Source organism: Falco naumanni, chromosome 4 (genome assembly GCF_017639655.2).
Source record: "Falco naumanni isolate bFalNau1 chromosome 4, bFalNau1.pat, whole genome shotgun sequence".
Lineage (NCBI taxonomy): Eukaryota > Metazoa > Chordata > Aves > Falconiformes > Falconidae > Falco > Falco naumanni.
In genome coordinates this window covers 30,247,787-30,265,348 of record NC_054057.1, presented here as the reverse complement: position 1 = coordinate 30,265,348, position 17,562 = coordinate 30,247,787, and the positions used below count along the sequence as shown (strand labels likewise).

At 36.1% G+C, this 17,562-nt stretch overlaps 1 protein-coding gene across 1 annotated transcript in view; it reads left to right on the top strand.

Annotated features, from left to right (window-relative positions):
• AHR (aryl hydrocarbon receptor) overlaps positions 1-16,922 on the top strand; it is a 63,843-nt gene extending 46,921 nt beyond the window's left edge. Inside the window, exons 6-11 of the mRNA XM_040589967.1 lie at positions 3,042-3,172; positions 4,067-4,269; positions 5,954-6,063; positions 7,573-7,714; positions 8,531-9,806; positions 13,818-16,922. Of these exons, the coding sequence (XP_040445901.1) occupies positions 3,042-3,172; positions 4,067-4,269; positions 5,954-6,063; positions 7,573-7,714; positions 8,531-9,806; positions 13,818-13,973 (2,018 nt within the window). The 3' untranslated portion in view covers positions 13,974-16,922. The remainder of the gene's footprint in view (positions 1-3,041; positions 3,173-4,066; positions 4,270-5,953; positions 6,064-7,572; positions 7,715-8,530; positions 9,807-13,817) is intronic.
• The last annotated feature ends 640 nt before the right edge of the window (positions 16,923-17,562 follow it).

Here is a 17,562-nt window from a genome sequence, read left to right as displayed (position 1 = left end):
TTGAGCTTAAAGAAAAAGAAAAGGACTCAATGTACAGCATGTGCTGCACATTGCTCCATGTTGTTGATGAGATCCAGTGTGAGCTTCATGAGGGATATGGGTTCTAACCCCTGTAGTGTTAACTGGGAGTTTTGCTCCAGGGATTGCAGACACTGTAAGACTTTGCCTTCTTACAGTGAGTCATTTCTCCAAGGTCTTGGCACTGAAACCTCTGTTTCTTGTCTGCCTGGGAAAGTGCAGTAACATTCATTTCACAAGTGTAGGAGGCTTGGGCTTGAAACCCATTCCCTCCTGGTTTGAGTTCTGTTCCCCTCCTCTTGCGAGCTACAGACTGTGTTGCTTCTTCCACCGAAGAAACCTTGTTTGCTCTTGTGAACTGCCCTTTTCACTAGGGAAGTTGACAGACACTTGAGAGAACCCAGATAAGATCCCTGCATTCAAATTCCAGCTCTGTATTTGCCAAAAGAATAGCAGTTGTCCTGTGTCAGAAATGCTGAAGGGTGCGCCTGCCAGTGCCAAGGATGCCAGCAGAAAACCTTGCACTGCTCCTGGGGTACTAGAGCTAGAATCAGCAGGCACTCCTCAGCCAGAAGATTTTTCTGAGTCGGAGGACTTAATCGGAGCCCTTTGAGGAGCCTGCTACTAAACGATTATAAAGTCTTTCCCTACATCCCCTCCAAGAAGTTGCCCATAGTCTTGTTAATCTCCGTGAAAGAATCGGCACCCTGATCTACTCGGTGCTCTCGGTATGCTCCTGCCTGGCTGGCAGCAATTTCAGTCAGCTCTTCTTCTAACAGTAGCCAACTGCTGAAAGCAATTTTCTTTTGACTTCACTAGCTGACATCATTCTCAGTAGTAGCTGGTCTTGCAGGAAATAGAGCTGTAGTAATAGAAAAGGAACACAAATATTGGGGTTGCTTGGGGAAAGAAGTATTTTAGTGGCTTCTGTGGTGCTGATGCTTGTGAAATGCTAATGTTGATACATGCAGTCTTAACTATTCGAGGAGGTCTTGAGTAAGGTATATGTAGGGATTCTCAAGGGTGTCAGAGTTGGCATTTTTGAAAGATGAGTTGAGATTTGCAGTCTGCTTCTTTGATGCCCTTTCTTCATAATCGCATTGTCAGAGAGCATTTAACCCATTTCAGCACCTCCTAGAGAAGCACTGCTTCAGAAGTATTGACAATTCTCACCAGCAATTAGGCAATTAAAAAAAAATAATCTGCAGCAGTAGAAAGTCAGGAAATAAGTTTGCTTTTGTCTGTTGAGAACCATACATATAACAAGTGTGAAAATCTGTTATTTTCTGATATCAAAGTTAGGTGGTAACTATCTTGGACTACAATTATCTGAGTTTCTGTACCCGTGGGATCAGCTCATAATGGTGGCTTTGGCTAATACAGAGTTATGCAGATGGCTGTAATTACACATTTTTCCTTTCCATACGCACTATCAGCTAGGGCCCTTTTTCTTTTTTTCCATACCCTGAAGTTTGTTCAGCAAAAATTGACCTTGTATAGCAGGTTTTTGTAAGGAAAAAATAAAAAACATTATCTTCTAGCTTTTCAGACAAAATCAGATAACTCAGCACTCTTGTTGGATTTGTATGGCCTTAGGTTGCAAGGCCTCTTGGGGAGCCATCAGCAACCTCATTTGACTCCAGTTCAGTCCTTTGAATTAATAGATTAATTTGAACTGGCTTTTGGTCATGATGTGTTTTCCTTTGGGTTTTATTTGCCATTGTACAAACCACCTAGCCTATCTGTAAGTTTTTTCAGCTGTCCAAGAGACAAAACTATGTTCCAAAGAACATAATGTGGTGTGTGATTAAGTGACGTGCTGTCCATGACTTCATCTCCAAGTCTGGAAGGTCAATGTAGATTCTTTCTTAAAATCAGTATCCTGCTTTTGCCCGTACATGGCAATCAGTTTTCTGAGTATATGGGCAATTTTTTTTTAAATTACAGAGTATTTAGCACTGTAAAACAGCATTTTACACATTTTACACTGTTTTCTCTTAATTTTCTGTGTGTATGAATTCCTAGGGAATGACCAGTTTGTAGTTTTTTATATGTATTACAAACAAGATCACTTTGCTGGATTTGCTGTTAGTAGGTATGTTCTGGTATCTCTGTGTATGTAGTCTTGTGCAAAACGTATGTATTGAAGTTATTGATTTACCTTCTGATTTTGCTTTGTATTGCTAATGTTTAAGTCTGTTTTCTAAATGCCACTTAGCAGAAAATTCTTTTCCTGAAGTGGCAGAAGAATATCATGTTGTTATCCTAGTTGTCAGTCATGGTTTTGAGTCACTTTTTTTGGGTGTGTGTGTGGTTTTTTATTTCTTTGTTTGTTTGTTTTTAAAGCAAACAGACAAAACCCACAAAACACAAGTGCTCCAGGTTTCTCTAGAGACGTAACTGGTGTTTTCTTGGTCAGCACAGTCCAGAAACATTCTTACTGTTTAATAGGAACTTTTTACACCCATTAGAGGTGGCTTGTTGTGGTGGTTCCCTAAAGATGCTTTTTTTTATTTATTGCTACAGCTTTCACTTGGCTGCCTGGAAAGTAACAGTTTCACAGTTTGATGCCATCTACTGTGCTTTTGAATACCCAGTTCATATAGTTACTATGCCTTTCGCAGATTGTGCTGTTGAAGAAATGTGGCTGTGCTCTCTGCTGAGAACTCTGCTCTCTGCGACTGATCCAGAATCTAGATTGTTGACAAACATAGTGAATACATTTTAAACCACCCCAAACAAACAAAAACCCCAAACAAACCACCACCACCCCCAAACTTAAAAAAAATTATTGCATGCAGTTTTCAAATGCCATAGCCTGTAAAGTATAATCCCATCAGAAGGACTAATACTTAACCTAGTGTTATAATCAGTATAGGTTCTGAGAATGTTTCCAGTTTACATTGTTCTTGCTCAGTTCATGACCTAGCGCTTTGTTTATGAGACGGAAGATGATGTGTTATAGATAGCCTTCACTAGGTGTTCTTCTAAAAATAATCCTTATAAATAATCCTTTCCTGCAGGAGATAATGGCTTTTCACAGCCAGCAACCTATTATAACCCAGACCAACTTCCTCCGGAGAATTCTTCCTTTATGGAAAGGAATTTCATCTGCAGGTTACGATGCCTCCTGGATAATTCATCTGGGTTCTTGGTGAGTATGGAGTTAGGTAAAATCTTCCACATACACTTGCAAGTTGGAAAGCTGCGTTATTCTTATAATATGTAAAGCAACTTACTTTATTTGTTAAGTCTCCATAGATATCTGAGCTGCCTGAGCCAGTATGTTTGTCAGTGACACTAAATTTGTCCTCCTCAACATGATGATGTTGTTGTTACAACCAGGTGCAAGTTCTCTCATTTCTCATGGCTCACTGAAATACAAATTTCACATGGCTCCTCACTGAAATACAAATAAGCATCAGCTTTTGTAAGGTACTGTGTGATTTGCAGATAAAAAAGCATTACAAGGATTATTTTCTGTTGGGTATCATGAGATGCAGTAAGTCATAATAACTAACAAAACCATAGTATTCGCTTACTTGGGAAAGTTTGCGCTTGCTCTTTTTAAATACTTTTTTTGTTTGCTGTAGATTTTACAAGAAATATGGGTTTGTCACCTTCTAGGTGGCTTCTTACGAACAGAATTGTTTCTATAGATTTTGCAGTTATACACATTTGCATATTTTATACTGATGACTGACAGAAATGCAAGAGAAATAATGGTATGTTAATTATATGCATGTATAATGCCATGTTCATTCGCATATTAGATGATCCAGTTGGCATTTGCTATTACATGTTTGGGTTGGTTTTTCATAAAACAACCTACCCGTTAATTCTTCCTCCAGTGAGTTTATTAGCAGATCTCAAAGTGACACACTCGGGGGTATACCAACAGCATTCTGTACTTGTTCGCTAACTTTTGTGTATGCCATGCTACAAAGCTGGAATCTGATGGGTCTTAAAAAAATTATTTTACATAACAGAAATATTTTACTCTTAAATATCTCTAACATATAACAATTACTTTTTTCCTCATCCAAAGGCTATGAATTTTCAAGGACGATTAAAGTTTCTTCATGGACAAAACAAGAAAGGGAAAGATGGAGCAACTTTGTCTCCTCAGCTTGCTCTGTTTGCAGTAGCCACTCCCCTGCAGCCACCATCTATCCTTGAGATACGAACCAAAAACTTTATCTTCAGAACGAAACACAAACTGGATTTCACACCTACTGGCTGTGATGCAAAGTAAGTGTAAATTATTCTGCATAATAATAATTTGCTGATAAGATAGGTTTGAAGTATGTATTTGAAATATAAAGCTGGCTACTGTTTCAGTAAATACTGATAACTGTTCAGGAACTGTTAGGATTTTTTCTTCGGCCCTGCTCGTAAGTAAAGAGAAATGGGATTGTCTTAGCGTACTTCCTTGAAAAGGCATACTGCTTTCTGACTCTCAAACATTAAAAGAACAAAATAAACCCAAATTCCCAAAACAAAACGGAACCCCAAAAAAACCAGAATGCTAATGAATTAGGGAAGAAGAAAAGTTTAATGTATGAATCTGAAATTTAGTTTTAGAACTGATAGAACAAGTGTTCATTTTGTTTTGCATGCATATTTTCTCCATCAGTTTAAATAGATGTAAAATACAATGGAAATGTTATTTATTTCAAAATAACAAATGGAGTCCTTTTTCATATTATGACTTTTAGCGATTTTACAAACCATTCTTCTCCTATGTAAAACCTGTGAAAACACTATTGCATTACTAGATCAACATAATGTAACTATGAATCAACATGGTCAAGAAGCCCATTAAGATGCTTCTTTATAAAAAGAAAACCCTCTGGCCTCCTCCCTTCCTTCTCCTCTTGCTCTTATTTTTGACTGATAATGCTTTCAACTTTCAGACTCGTTTTCAGCGGAGTGTCTCATATGGATTTCCATGCTTACTTAGAGGATAATAAAAAGTCAAATTACTTGGGGTTCTGTCTAGTCATAAACTGAAATGTGTTTCTTGAGTTTTATAAACTGATACAAGTTAAAGTTTACAAAATGTTAACACAGCTTTTTTCCTCTGATTTTTTTCATCATGCTTCACTTGAAACCTTTTAATTTTTGTTACGTTTCTTTTTATTATGCTTCACTTGGAACATTGTAATTTTTGTTACATTTTACACTTTTGCAAATATTGTTCCCCATCCCTACTTCCCCCCTTTTTTTCCCCCCGCTATCTTTGGATCTCCATTTTTTTGTTCCAATTCCTATTTCAATCTCTTTTTGACTATTTTATTCTGTGATGTATCTCATAACGCTTACACAAATGCTGTTAAGTTCTTCATCCCTTGGTCATCCTCATGGTCAAACATGACTATTGCCGGTACTCCTCTGAGCCAAATAGATTAAATGCAAACACAGGGGTCTCAAACTACTTAATAGCAAAAGGGATTTAGTTCTGAGATACACCCTGGTTTGAATTTTAACCTACTAAAAATAGTAATTTAGGCAGGAGGTTTTAGATAACTAAAGTTAAGCCACTACTTAATTGTACATGCAAGCACCTATAGGCAAATGCTATGGAACAGGTCTAAGCAAACTGTCTGCATTGCAATGGGAGCTGCCTGTTACAAGTAAATTCAAAAGTATGGCATTGAGTCCATCTGAACTTCAGGCATACTTTTTTTTTTTAATGGTCTAATGATTTTGTGAACCCATTTCTAGTCACTGAAGGCAACTTGAGGGACTAGTAAAAATTTTGGTTTACTTTATTTTTTGTTAGAACTGTCATGCTTCTGCATACAATTCATATTAAAACAAAATATAGTTAGCACTTGTGTCTGAAATGTTCTAGCCATAATTAACTTGCTTGGCATTCATTCTGTAAGTTGGTTCATCAGCAGTGTTGCCATTTTTTGTTTTTACCTTTCAGAGGAAAGATTGTCCTGGGATATACTGAAGCAGAGCTGTGTATGAGAGGAACAGGATACCAGTTTGTTCATGCAGCTGATATGCTTTATTGTGCTGAAAATCATGTCCGAAGTAAGCTTCATTTCTTAAGAAAGGCTGAAAAATCGAAGTGTGGATTGTATTCATAGTAAAAAATACTACAAAATACCCTTCTAAACAAAAACAAAATAACAAAAAAAGGTGGTCATTAACAGAAAAACACTATTCATTTCACATGATCTTTCTCTCCCTATAAAAACTTATACTGGATGGAGAAACATTTAGTATATCTATCTATCTAGACCCTTTTAGGTTATATATTCCAGTTTCTGTCACATTGTGCTCTTCTCACTTCCTTCTCTGGTCAGTCCAACTTCTGCTTTTTCAACAACTTCCTTTGGGAAAAGGGACTATTTCTAAGATAGCTTTCCTGTTAGGAAGTTAAATAAAGCATTTTCTTTTGATATCACTGTAAGATTTTTAAGAGAAATTAATCTCTGATTTAGCATGCTAATGTCCTGTGTTTCTGGTTTTGATTCTTGGCAGCTGGATTTGGCTTAAGTAACAACTTAAGGAGAGAAGTAAAATGTTTTAAGCTAAGGAAGTAACTATCAGCTATCTGATATACAACTATTTAATGGACATCTTCCTTTACTTTTTTGTTAGCTCTTTGTCTTTGAAAGTTACAGCAACATCTTCAGGGTATTTTGGTGCTTCTTTTCTACTGACTTCTCTTGAAAAACTGTTTTTTCTTTTGTCCCTTTATATACAATTAAATAACCCCTCTGTAGGTTAGGTCTCAACATGTATTAAGCAAGTTTTCTTTTTCAAGTATAGCTCAGTCACCGTTGCCTATCAGTGGTATTGTTAGTTTGGTAAGGAATAAGAAAGAGATACTTCCATAATAGAATGGGATGAAACTTTGGTTTGAAATTTTGATTTGAAACTTTTGTCTTAAAACTCATTTTTGCTCCATTTCTGATGCTAAGATAAAAAAAGAAGTCTTGTAGCAAAGATTATTTTTTGTTAGGATTCTTAAACTGTCCTTTTTTTAAATTTAATTTTTCTGTCTAGAAATGCAGTGTTTTCAGCAATGCATGACAAAAACATATGTTTGTCAAGCACTACCAGTGAAGTGATAGTGGGAGTGAAAAATAATGAATTTTGAAGTACCTCTGCATTAATCAGTCAAAATGCAAAAGAATTGAAATCAAAGCTAATGTGTTTTTTAATTTCTCTAGTAGTAGTCACTTTTCAGATTTAAAAGAGATTTAGGCTTTTGTCATTTACATGTCCTAGTATTTATTAATTCCTGTTATTGCAGAAATAATGGCTGAATCTCCATATAGGATGTTAATAATCTGTAGTGGATATCTTATAAATGTTTGCAGTTTTGGCTCTTGTTTTACCAGTAAATTAAAGTAGACTTCTTAAAGTGATCAATCATCCTGTTTCAACTGGAAGCACATTAGTGTCACACAGAAATGGGTGATTGAGGACATGAGATTTGTAAAATTGCTCTACAAATGGGATTAATTTCATGCCATGCCAGATGTTCCTATTTTTGTTCACTGGACAGTAAACGGTATGCTTCCTCTCTAGTGATGAAGACAGGTGAGAGTGGAATGACTGTATTTAGGCTTCTAACCAAAGAAAATCGATGGGCCTGGGTACAGGCAAATGCACGTCTTGTCTACAAAAATGGAAGACCAGATTACATCATTGCCACGCAAAGACCTCTTACGTAAGTCATCATTGCATAAAGCAGTATGCTTCAAAAGCTGAAAAACGTTGAGCTTGTTTATATTCAGAAAGGAATTACTCAATTTTAAATAACCCCCCTTTAAGTCCTGAACTACACAAAGAAAACCTCTATCCGTCTGCTAACAAACATTGAAAAGAACTCCAATATTTCAGTACTTGTGTTCCATAGTCCTGTATGTGTAAAACTTCAGACATCTTGATTTCATATAAAGAATAAGAGCAAGTAGTACAAGCACCAAGTTATTCCGTCCAACCTATATTTAATTCATTATGCTTGTTAGCAAAAATTAAGAAATGTAACTGCAGTTGTGTAGAAGACACAACAAATAACATAAATTATGTCCTTTATGGTGCTGAACTAGATTCTACATGATATAGAATTCAGCATTATTATACAGGTTAAATAATTTTTGCTAACGATTCTGTAAAATGGAGAAAGAGAGAGACTTCAGTATTGAAGTACTCATTTACTTGCTATGGCGAGAAAAATGTAATGCATGGAACAAAGCCCACTTACTTTCATTTCAGCTCATAATGCACAGAAAATGGTGTATGCTATCTAGATTTAATTACAAATGTAATATCTAAAGGTGGTATTATGGTCATAAGCTCCTTATTTCATAATCTGTCTCTTGATTTAACTCAGCCAAGTTGAGCTGGAATAGCTAGGAATTTGAAAAATGCCTACAAATAGAATGGTTCATTATTATTTTTTTATATTAATTCCAGGGGACAAAAAGATTACAGTAACTGTTTAGTACTGCAGTTTTATGCTATATATCTGATTTATTTTCAGAGATGAAGAAGGGGCAGAACACCTACGGAAGCGTAACATGAAGTTACCCTTCATGTTTGCCACTGGTGAGGCTGTGTTATATGAGGTGTCTTTCCCTATGTCGAGCCTTATGGATCCCTCTCAGCCGAAGAACAAAAGCACAACAGGAAAAGGAGCCAAAGCAACGCTACACAATGATTCCGTGGACCCAAACTCCCTCTTAGGTGCCATGTTAAGACAAGATGAGTCTGTGTATCTCTGCCCTCCAGCATCACATAAACTTTCCTTTGAGCGGAACTTCTTTGCAGACAGCAGGGATGAACTGGGCAGTGTTGTTAACAGTGGCTGGATGGATAATCTCCTACCTGCTGGAAATCACAACATTCTCAAACGGGAGCTAATGGAGTGTTCCCAGGACAATACCGTTCCACTTCCTGAAGACAGTGCAGCACTCTTTCAAGATAACAAAACCAGTGATTTGTACAGCATCATGAAAAATCTGGGTATTGACTTTGAAGATCTAAAGTGTATTCAGCAGGATGAGGAGTTTTTTAAAACTGAATTATCTGATGTGGATGATATTGGGGACATCAACATAACTGATGAAATCCTGACTTATGTTCAGGATTCCTTAAATAAGTCTGACTTCTTATATTCAGGCTGTAACCAGCAACAACCCCTTGTCCAGAATGAAGGCTGCTTGCTACAGCAAGAGTTAGAGCCACACCAACTTCATCAGCACCAGAAACAGCTCATGGAGCAGCAGCAGCAGCAGCAGCAGCAGCTCTGTCAAAAGATGAAACATATGCAAGTCAATGGGATGTTCACAAATTGGAGCTCTGGCACCAGCATGCCTCTTAGCTGCTCACAGCAGCAGCCGCAGCCGCCCCAGCAATATGCATTCCCTGGCATGCATGCCACTACATCCGAGTTCGCTTACAAATCAGAAGTAAACACTTCCCCTTATGCCTGTAGGCAAGAGTTTATTCCTTACAAGCAACCCACAGCAATGATGCCGCAGCTTTCGAATTTTGCTCAGATGGATTTCCCTGTAGCAGGTTTTGACAGATCGACTTACTCTGCTTCTTCCAACCTGGAGGATTTTCTTAGCTGTTTGCAGCAAGTCCCTGAAAATCATGAGTGTGGTATAAACTCTGAGTCGGTTATGCTAACTCCTCAAACGTGCTATGCAGGTGCTGTTTCTATGTACCAGTGCACGCAAGAAGCACAGCCCAGCTGCATGGATCAAATGCAGTATGACCCTATGACGGCAAGTCAGCAAACATTGTTGAACAAGGTAAGGTAAATGGCATTGCTACGTTGCTTGCATTTTGAATCGTGTTTTTATTGTTTTGGGTGGCTACCATGACACAGAGTTTGTCATAATTGAATCACTAAGTTTGATGGGTTAGCAATGTGTGAATGTCCTTGCTTTATTTGTTCATTAAGTTGAAGAGAGTTGCATTTGGTTTTATGTACATTTATCCACAGCCTGGTGTAGCTCTCTTTGGCAGTGGTAAAGCAGGAGTGAACTAGTCTGTTGTACCTACCAGTGATTTTCCCAGCAGGAGCAAAGGAAAAGCAGATTGGTCAAAACCTTGGAATTTGCTTATACACCTTCTTTAGAGGAGTGGAATGATGTCAGTAATACTGTCTGGTACATTAATTTTCATGGAATACATTGTAAGGATCCAGGAAAGTATCTTGGGTTTAAAAGTTACTTGGGTTCTGTAGTTACTCAGATTCTTCACTGATTTTAGGATCACTTCAAGTTTCAGATTATAATAGCACAGAAATAGCATGAAATATTATGAACTATTGCATTTCTACACATAATGATACTGCAAAAATATTTATATATATTGCCATAAGTGAAAGTCACCTTGTTCCTCAAGCTGCTAAGTTGTCTGCTGAAGACGAAAGAGCAGGAAAAAATTATATTCACAATAAATGAGTTGGACCCTTTCACGCCGTGCGAAGGAGGGTGCACAATAAAAGCTATAGAAGAGAGGAGCCTGGCTGTACACACAGACTACAGTTTAAAGCACAGTTCTTCATAGGTAAAATTAACTTAGAAATAAAAAAATTTCTATTACTAAGGCAGTTTCTAATTCTGAATAACCTTTGCTGAAGTACTTTAACTTGTACCATTAATTTCTGTTAATGCTGCTCAAGTACAGAGCCACAAATCTTTTTCTTTTTTTACCTCAATGAGTTAATGTTCTAAAGTACTGATCCTACAAATGCTTGTGCACATGCATAAGCATTTACAGAATTAAAGTACTAATTGGTATTTAACCTACACAAGACAGAGGTGAGGAATGCAAGTAGAACATACCCAGTTTTTCAGTGTGCTCAATACAAGTACAAAACATGTCCTTTTTAAAACTACCTCACTAGTGGCAAAAATACAATTGCAGAATTGCAGAAATTTAGCTAAAATACAGGACAGCTCAACAAGATGAATAGCCTCTGTCTGAGTGCCCAAGGGCTGAAATATCACAAAGTGACTTTGGCAAACTGCAGTGTGCAAGCTTGCACAGTGCTTGGCTGTATGTCACCTGCCTGTGGTCACTGTTAGCAGTTCTTCATAGTGCTTGGTAATAGGGTTGCAAAGTAGTTCCAGCATCATGCAAGTTTGTCCCTATAGTACAGACTTTTTCTTTTCACAGAAGCTATACTACTGTGATGTATGTTTTGAACAGCCAGTGCATAAGCAATTAGATTTCTTTGATTTTAATGGTTGGTTTCAATTACATTTATTTTGTTGTTATGTTGTCTTAATAATTTTTGTTATACCCCCTTTTTGTTATTTTCTTGCTTACTTTCTCTTTTCATCTGTAAAAAGTTTAATGACTAATGACTAAGCATCTGTGAATGTAATAAATAATCTATTACTTCATATTTACTTAGAATGCTGAGCTGCAGTAGTAATATTGCATTTAGCTTATTTGCCAGAAAAAAAAAAAAATTAAAAAAGGCCACTTTGTGAAAAGTTATCCTTACTTAAGTAGTTCAGAGGCAAATCCAGCCCCTCTTGCTATTGTATACCTATGCTGTGTGGATCTGGATAGTGTTGCATGAGCAGAAGCCTAGTGCAGAACTGATGCTACCTCTGTGCATGTTAGCTTCTGTCTACCTCTGAAGAGAACTGTTGAGCATCTGTCCAAATGATTTTGAGGAGCATGCTTCTTGATGAGATAAGGATTATTTCCCCAACTCCTTTTGTAAAAGAATGATCGTAGATAGTTGATAGCTCTCCAGGTCCTTGTGGGTCCAAAACTTAGGTATGCCAGCTGGGTGCCATGAGGGCTGGGAAGAGACATAAACGAAATAGCATTGTCTTTTGCAGCCCATACTGCTAGGTATTGTTCACGTGAAAAAAATCCAACATCTCTTACACCAGACTGTATTCAGTTTTGACTTCTAGTCACATCTGCCAATTAATATTTTTATAGGTAGAGGGGAAAGTAAGGCTCTATATAAACCAAAGTTGTTATGTTGAGTAATATTTTAATATAGAAATATATTTTTTTGCCTAGAAATGTCATTGCTCCAGGGAAAGATAACCCTATATTTATATATGCTTATATTACAGAAATTGTATTTAGTGTTGTATCAGAAGAGTTAAGAACTTTAACATATGTTAATCTATGGGAACTAGTAAGTCAGAAGTATAGATGCTGCACTTGAAGTGATCTTGTAAAATATCACATATGCCAAAGCCATGATTGCAAATAATGTACATTTCTTTATTGTAAATAGGGAGAATGTATCACTGCTTATGATAATAAATTTAAGGTTTGATTTTATTGCTAATTGATAACTTCAGTAAGGATGCCATTAAGCAGATGGCATACTACCATCAGAGCCTATGTTCACACAGCCAATCCAAAGTAGGGCAGTCTTTGTGGCTGGATTTAGCACGCTGACAACCCTATCAGCAGTTGGAGTCTGGAGAGAGGACAGATGTTGCTATGCAAGCCATGATTGCTATCCTTTCCTCAGCCTTAACTCCCATCGATTTCTGTGTGAAAAGACCAGATGATTAGAAATCCAGAAGGGTCTGTTGTGGTCATCTGCCTTGACCTTCTGCCTAAGAGGTAATTGTGGTAGGATCATAGCCAATGTAGTCTAAAAACACTTTCAAGTGATAGAGAAGGGCAGGAGGGACTTAGGTAATTTGATTGCTTGTTTAAGGTCAGTATTCCTTTATTAAGTAGGAGAAATCTTACCAAGTGCTAGATTGTGTGTTGAGAACTTTCTTAGAAATGTTAATGAGCGTGCTTATCTTGTTAATGAAGAATATTGAAATAATCTGCTTCTGTCAGAAGTAATCCTAGCTTATGTTATTGTAGCTGTCTGTAAAAGTATGGCAACTTTGATTAAAAACATACTTCGCATGGCTGTAGTCTTGTTAAAAACTCAGACAAATTGTACACAGTTAGCCAAATGTCAGTGTTTGCATAGAAGGAAAACCAGAAGTTTCCAAACCCCAGCATATTTTGATAGATGTTTTTATGTTATATGTTTTATGATGTACGTTTTTAAGGAAAACCTTGAATGAATGGGTACTTACGATATGAGCTACTCCCGAAGAGATGGTGGAAGTGTTTAAAGTACTCGTATTTTTATGCCTGACGGAATGGAGTATTTTGTAGATAAAGTGACTTTTCCATAGCATGACAGGAAGCGTTACATCAGATGATTAAAATAACCTTATGAATAATTATGTCAAGACTGATGAAAGCAATTCATTGCTTTTGCTTGGCATTGTTAATATGGAGACCATTTGTCAAAAAAGCCCACCCTACAACAGCTCAGCCTTGGATTGAATGCAGTACGCTTCAGCTTAGTAATAGGGCTGCATGTGCATTCCTGGAAGAGCTGTAAAGTCTGGATCCCATTGCAGACATGAAAATATGTAAATAGGTTGCTTTTAAAATGTAACAGCTGGATGTGGAAATCAGGAGTGTTCAGTCAAACTACTTTCTACAAATGGAAACTGTATTATGCTTTAGGTAATAGCAATGTTTCTTTACCTAGCCAGAAGTAGGACTCCCACTGACTTCAACATGGGTAGGTTTCACTGAGGATTCTGACCCTACTTTAATGCAAATTAACTTCTTATCATTTGTCATTTAAAAAAACTCCCAAAAAACAACAAACCAACTGAAAACATTTTAAAGCTATTCATTGTATTTTAAGATTATTTCATCCCATCTGTGTCTTTAGGAGGATTTTGTAAAATTTATAGATAAATTGGTTTCCCATACTAACCATTTATATTGTCTTTTTTTCCTGCCAGTTCCAAAACGGTTTCAATGGAGGAAATGTAAATGAAGCATATCCCTCTCAGCTAGATGTGATCAGTAATGCACAGACTGCCACACATCTTCAGCCTCTTCATCATCCGACAGAACCCAGATCCTTCTCAGATTTGGCATCTAGTGGATTTATGTGATTCAGATCTAGAGTTCCATCTGTGATTTTGTCTGGGCATCAGGATGCCGTGAGGAAAAGCTCGATAAGTCTATCTTTGAGCATCGGACTTTAACTGCTAAATTACATTTTGAGAATATGAGTTTGGTTGCACTATATAGGGGTGGATATGTAATCCGAGACCTGGCTTGTTAGAGTGACCGGTGGCATTTAAAACTTCTGACTAGAAGTATGCATGTGCTGTTTTCCATCGGATTGACTGTGTCATTGCAGTATGGATTACATACGTACTACAGACTATGTCATGCTATACAACATAAGATAAGGCAAATGGTTTTGTTGTTTAGAAAATAATTGGGCACTTTACAAATAGCATCAATGGCACAAGGAAGATGATTTCACATGTGGATTATTTCCAGACTTTATTTTTAAAAACTATTAAAAAGCTCTGAATTCATGAGACTCAAAAGCACTTAATTTTAATGCATACTAAGCTCTTTAATCACTTATTTTATATTTAAATCCTTTTGTTTTAAGTCTCCATTCCTAGCACTTTAATAGAAGGCTTAATACAAGGATATGATATGCAACTTTAGGTTTTCTATGAAACAGATCCCTTGCATTCCTCCTTTTCTTGTCAACCTTAAGTGCCTCACAATTTAGCTACCTTGTTTCTGATGGGAGCTTATTTTAGCAAAACTCACTATAAATGTCATCCATATTATGTGAACTTTTATCTAACATCTACAGTGCTACTGGCAGTATCTTTTTTTGTTTGGTTTTTTCCCCCTAAAGATAACTTGTTTAGAGAATGACTTAATTCTTTATCTGTGGATTTGTTACAATATTATCAGGTGTTATTAGTGTTCTTAATTTAGTTCAACTAAAGAGTTTTGGTTTGTTCTATACTGCTTTTCTGCTTTCTTCAGGTAATACAGGGTATATTAAAAAGCAGATTTTGCTGAGGGGGAGGAGCAGATCCTCAGGATTAGTTTTAGATTATTAATGCTGAAAAACATGTGCCTTATCTTGTGTTAAAATGCTCATAATGTTCTTTAGAAATAATACAAGGCTGCTCTATGCAAATATTTTCATTAAAATGGATATTGAAAAGGATTGCATTTTAAATAAGGGGGAAAGGAGTCGCAATAGCGATTGGTTTTGACGTTTACTTCGACTGCAGTTTTCCATGTTCATAGTGGGGAATGGGTCAGTTTTGGTTTAAATTTTATCCCTAGCAAATTGCACTGCAAAGTACAGAAAGGCTATTCTTTTTATGTGTGTTGGTCCATTTGAAAATCTTTGTGCAAAATATGAAATTGGGAAAAGGAAAAAGTCATTAGAGACGTTCTCCTTGTAATAAGTTTTATTTTCAGGAAAAAAATGCATCCACAAAAATTCTGGGGTTTTGTTTTGGTTTTATCTGAGAGGATTGTTAGAATTGCAGACACCAATTTCTCGTGCAAAATAATAATCTACGTGAAAAATACGTATGTATATGTTCAAAATATTTCATACTCTTGTGTGTTGTATAGTTCATATATAATAAAATGTCTCTGTAAAATATTTTAAACCAGTTAATTTTAAAGTGTTACATCATTATATGTTAAGAACAATTTTATTACATTTCTTATATATAATATAAAATGCCAATTTAGCCAGTTTGTTTAAAACGGGCAAAAGTAAATTGGATCCCTCCAGATGGTTGTTAATATTGTTTAGTACAAGGACAATCACTTAAAATTGGAATCTTTTCATAGCTGAAACATACTTTCTTTGAAGAAGAGCATATTTTCTTCCATTCTGTGTGTTATGATATGCTAGGCCAAACTTCTAATTCAATTAGAATTTTTCAGATTAATAACTTCAGCAGTTCTTTTAAGTGAAATTACCATATATGAAAGGGACATTAAGGAAGGAATTACTATTCAGGAAAGCCCATAAAGACACTGTGGGTTGTATTACAAGGTTGCTTTTGTTTCTTAACGTTTCAGATTTTGTTTTCAGCACAAGCCATCAGTAACTAAAAAAATTTGAATTAATTTGTGATTGTCATTTTTTTATTGAAGGTCTTGTTTTAAGCCAATATCTGAAACGTCTTCCATATCTAGCTAGTGTATCATGTTTGTGTTTGAACTTGAAAATTGGAAAAATGCTGTAAAAAACCCAGAAGGTTCAAAGGGATAATGTAAATTTTACATCTTACAAACCAGTATATATCTTGTTTATGAGTTCAGTTAAACCACATACATATTGTCCTATCACTAAGTGCCAGGGATGCAGTACTACAACTGTGCTACCCTATTTACTGTAAACAAATTAGTTGTTTATATGCATATCAGCGTATTTTGTGCATTATCTTATGCGTACAACATTGACTGTATTAGTGCACTCTCGTTCTGCACCAAACTGTACCTACAGTGCACAGATATTTCTGAATTGCATCTCTATTAGCCCTTCAGGTCTGTTATAAGTAAGATTATAACCCAGTGTTAGTCAGTATTACTATCCATTTTTGTACAAGTTTTCTAGCTTGTTTTTCTTTCCAATTCTTATCTCTCCTTTGCTATGCCTGCACATACCATGCAATACACCTCTTGTGTTAAGGTATGGTTTTGTAGCGCTCTTGCTCATCTCCAGTAAAGTTTGTAAGACATAATATATGGTAATAAAATCATCACTTGAATGTAGCTGAAATGTATGTTCTTTTACGACAAAAATGTTTTACTTCAGCAGTATACAAAAAATACATGATCATTCAGTTGCTAAGATCTTCTGAGAGCTTGTCATCTAATAGTTTACAAAACTGTTGTTATTTACGTCACTGTGGACTTTGCACTTCTGAATATTAGATGCAAATACAATGTATATAATTTAGTGGTGAACAAATCTGTATTTGTCCATGGAATTAGTATTTTATACTTGCATGAAAATGAGTTTATAAATAAACTGTGTAAATAGTAAGCCACAATTAGCAGTTGGAAGGCTTCTATATTCATTGTTTCATGACAGTAAATTCACAGTTGAACAGTACTGAGGCAGGAATAGATTTTTGTATAGATGCTGCTAAAAATAAGCATTTTCTCTTTTGAAATTTGTAGCTGATCATTGGTGACCTATTCATGGTTTATTGCTATTTCATAAATAGTGATTTTAAGTTAAGAAAACAATTAGTTTATTTCTAATTACTGATATTACTGTTTTCTATGTGCTATATTGGCATTGCATGATAATATTTTAAAATCAGTTGTTATGCTGAATCAAATGCTTCACTGTAATTTTCTATGCAGTTTACTAGACTTAAAATAGTTCTTTGGTTTAGTGATGTGATGGACAAGAATTTAATTGTTTTCAACTACATTACTATCTTGTAATATATTAAGAAACACAGTCATATCCAGACTCAGTAGTAGGCTCTGAACTCTGTACGTAGGTCCTCTTGTTTACTTTTGTATAGCACAAAAGGACAAGCTAAGATACAAGAGTAGTTCAACAAGGCTGCAAATCTATCAAGTAACATCTGGAAATACGCAATAATATAAGCAACACAGGCCATCGATTTTTGTAGTCTGTTGCATTTATTAAAAGGATACCTTCAAGCCCACATATCA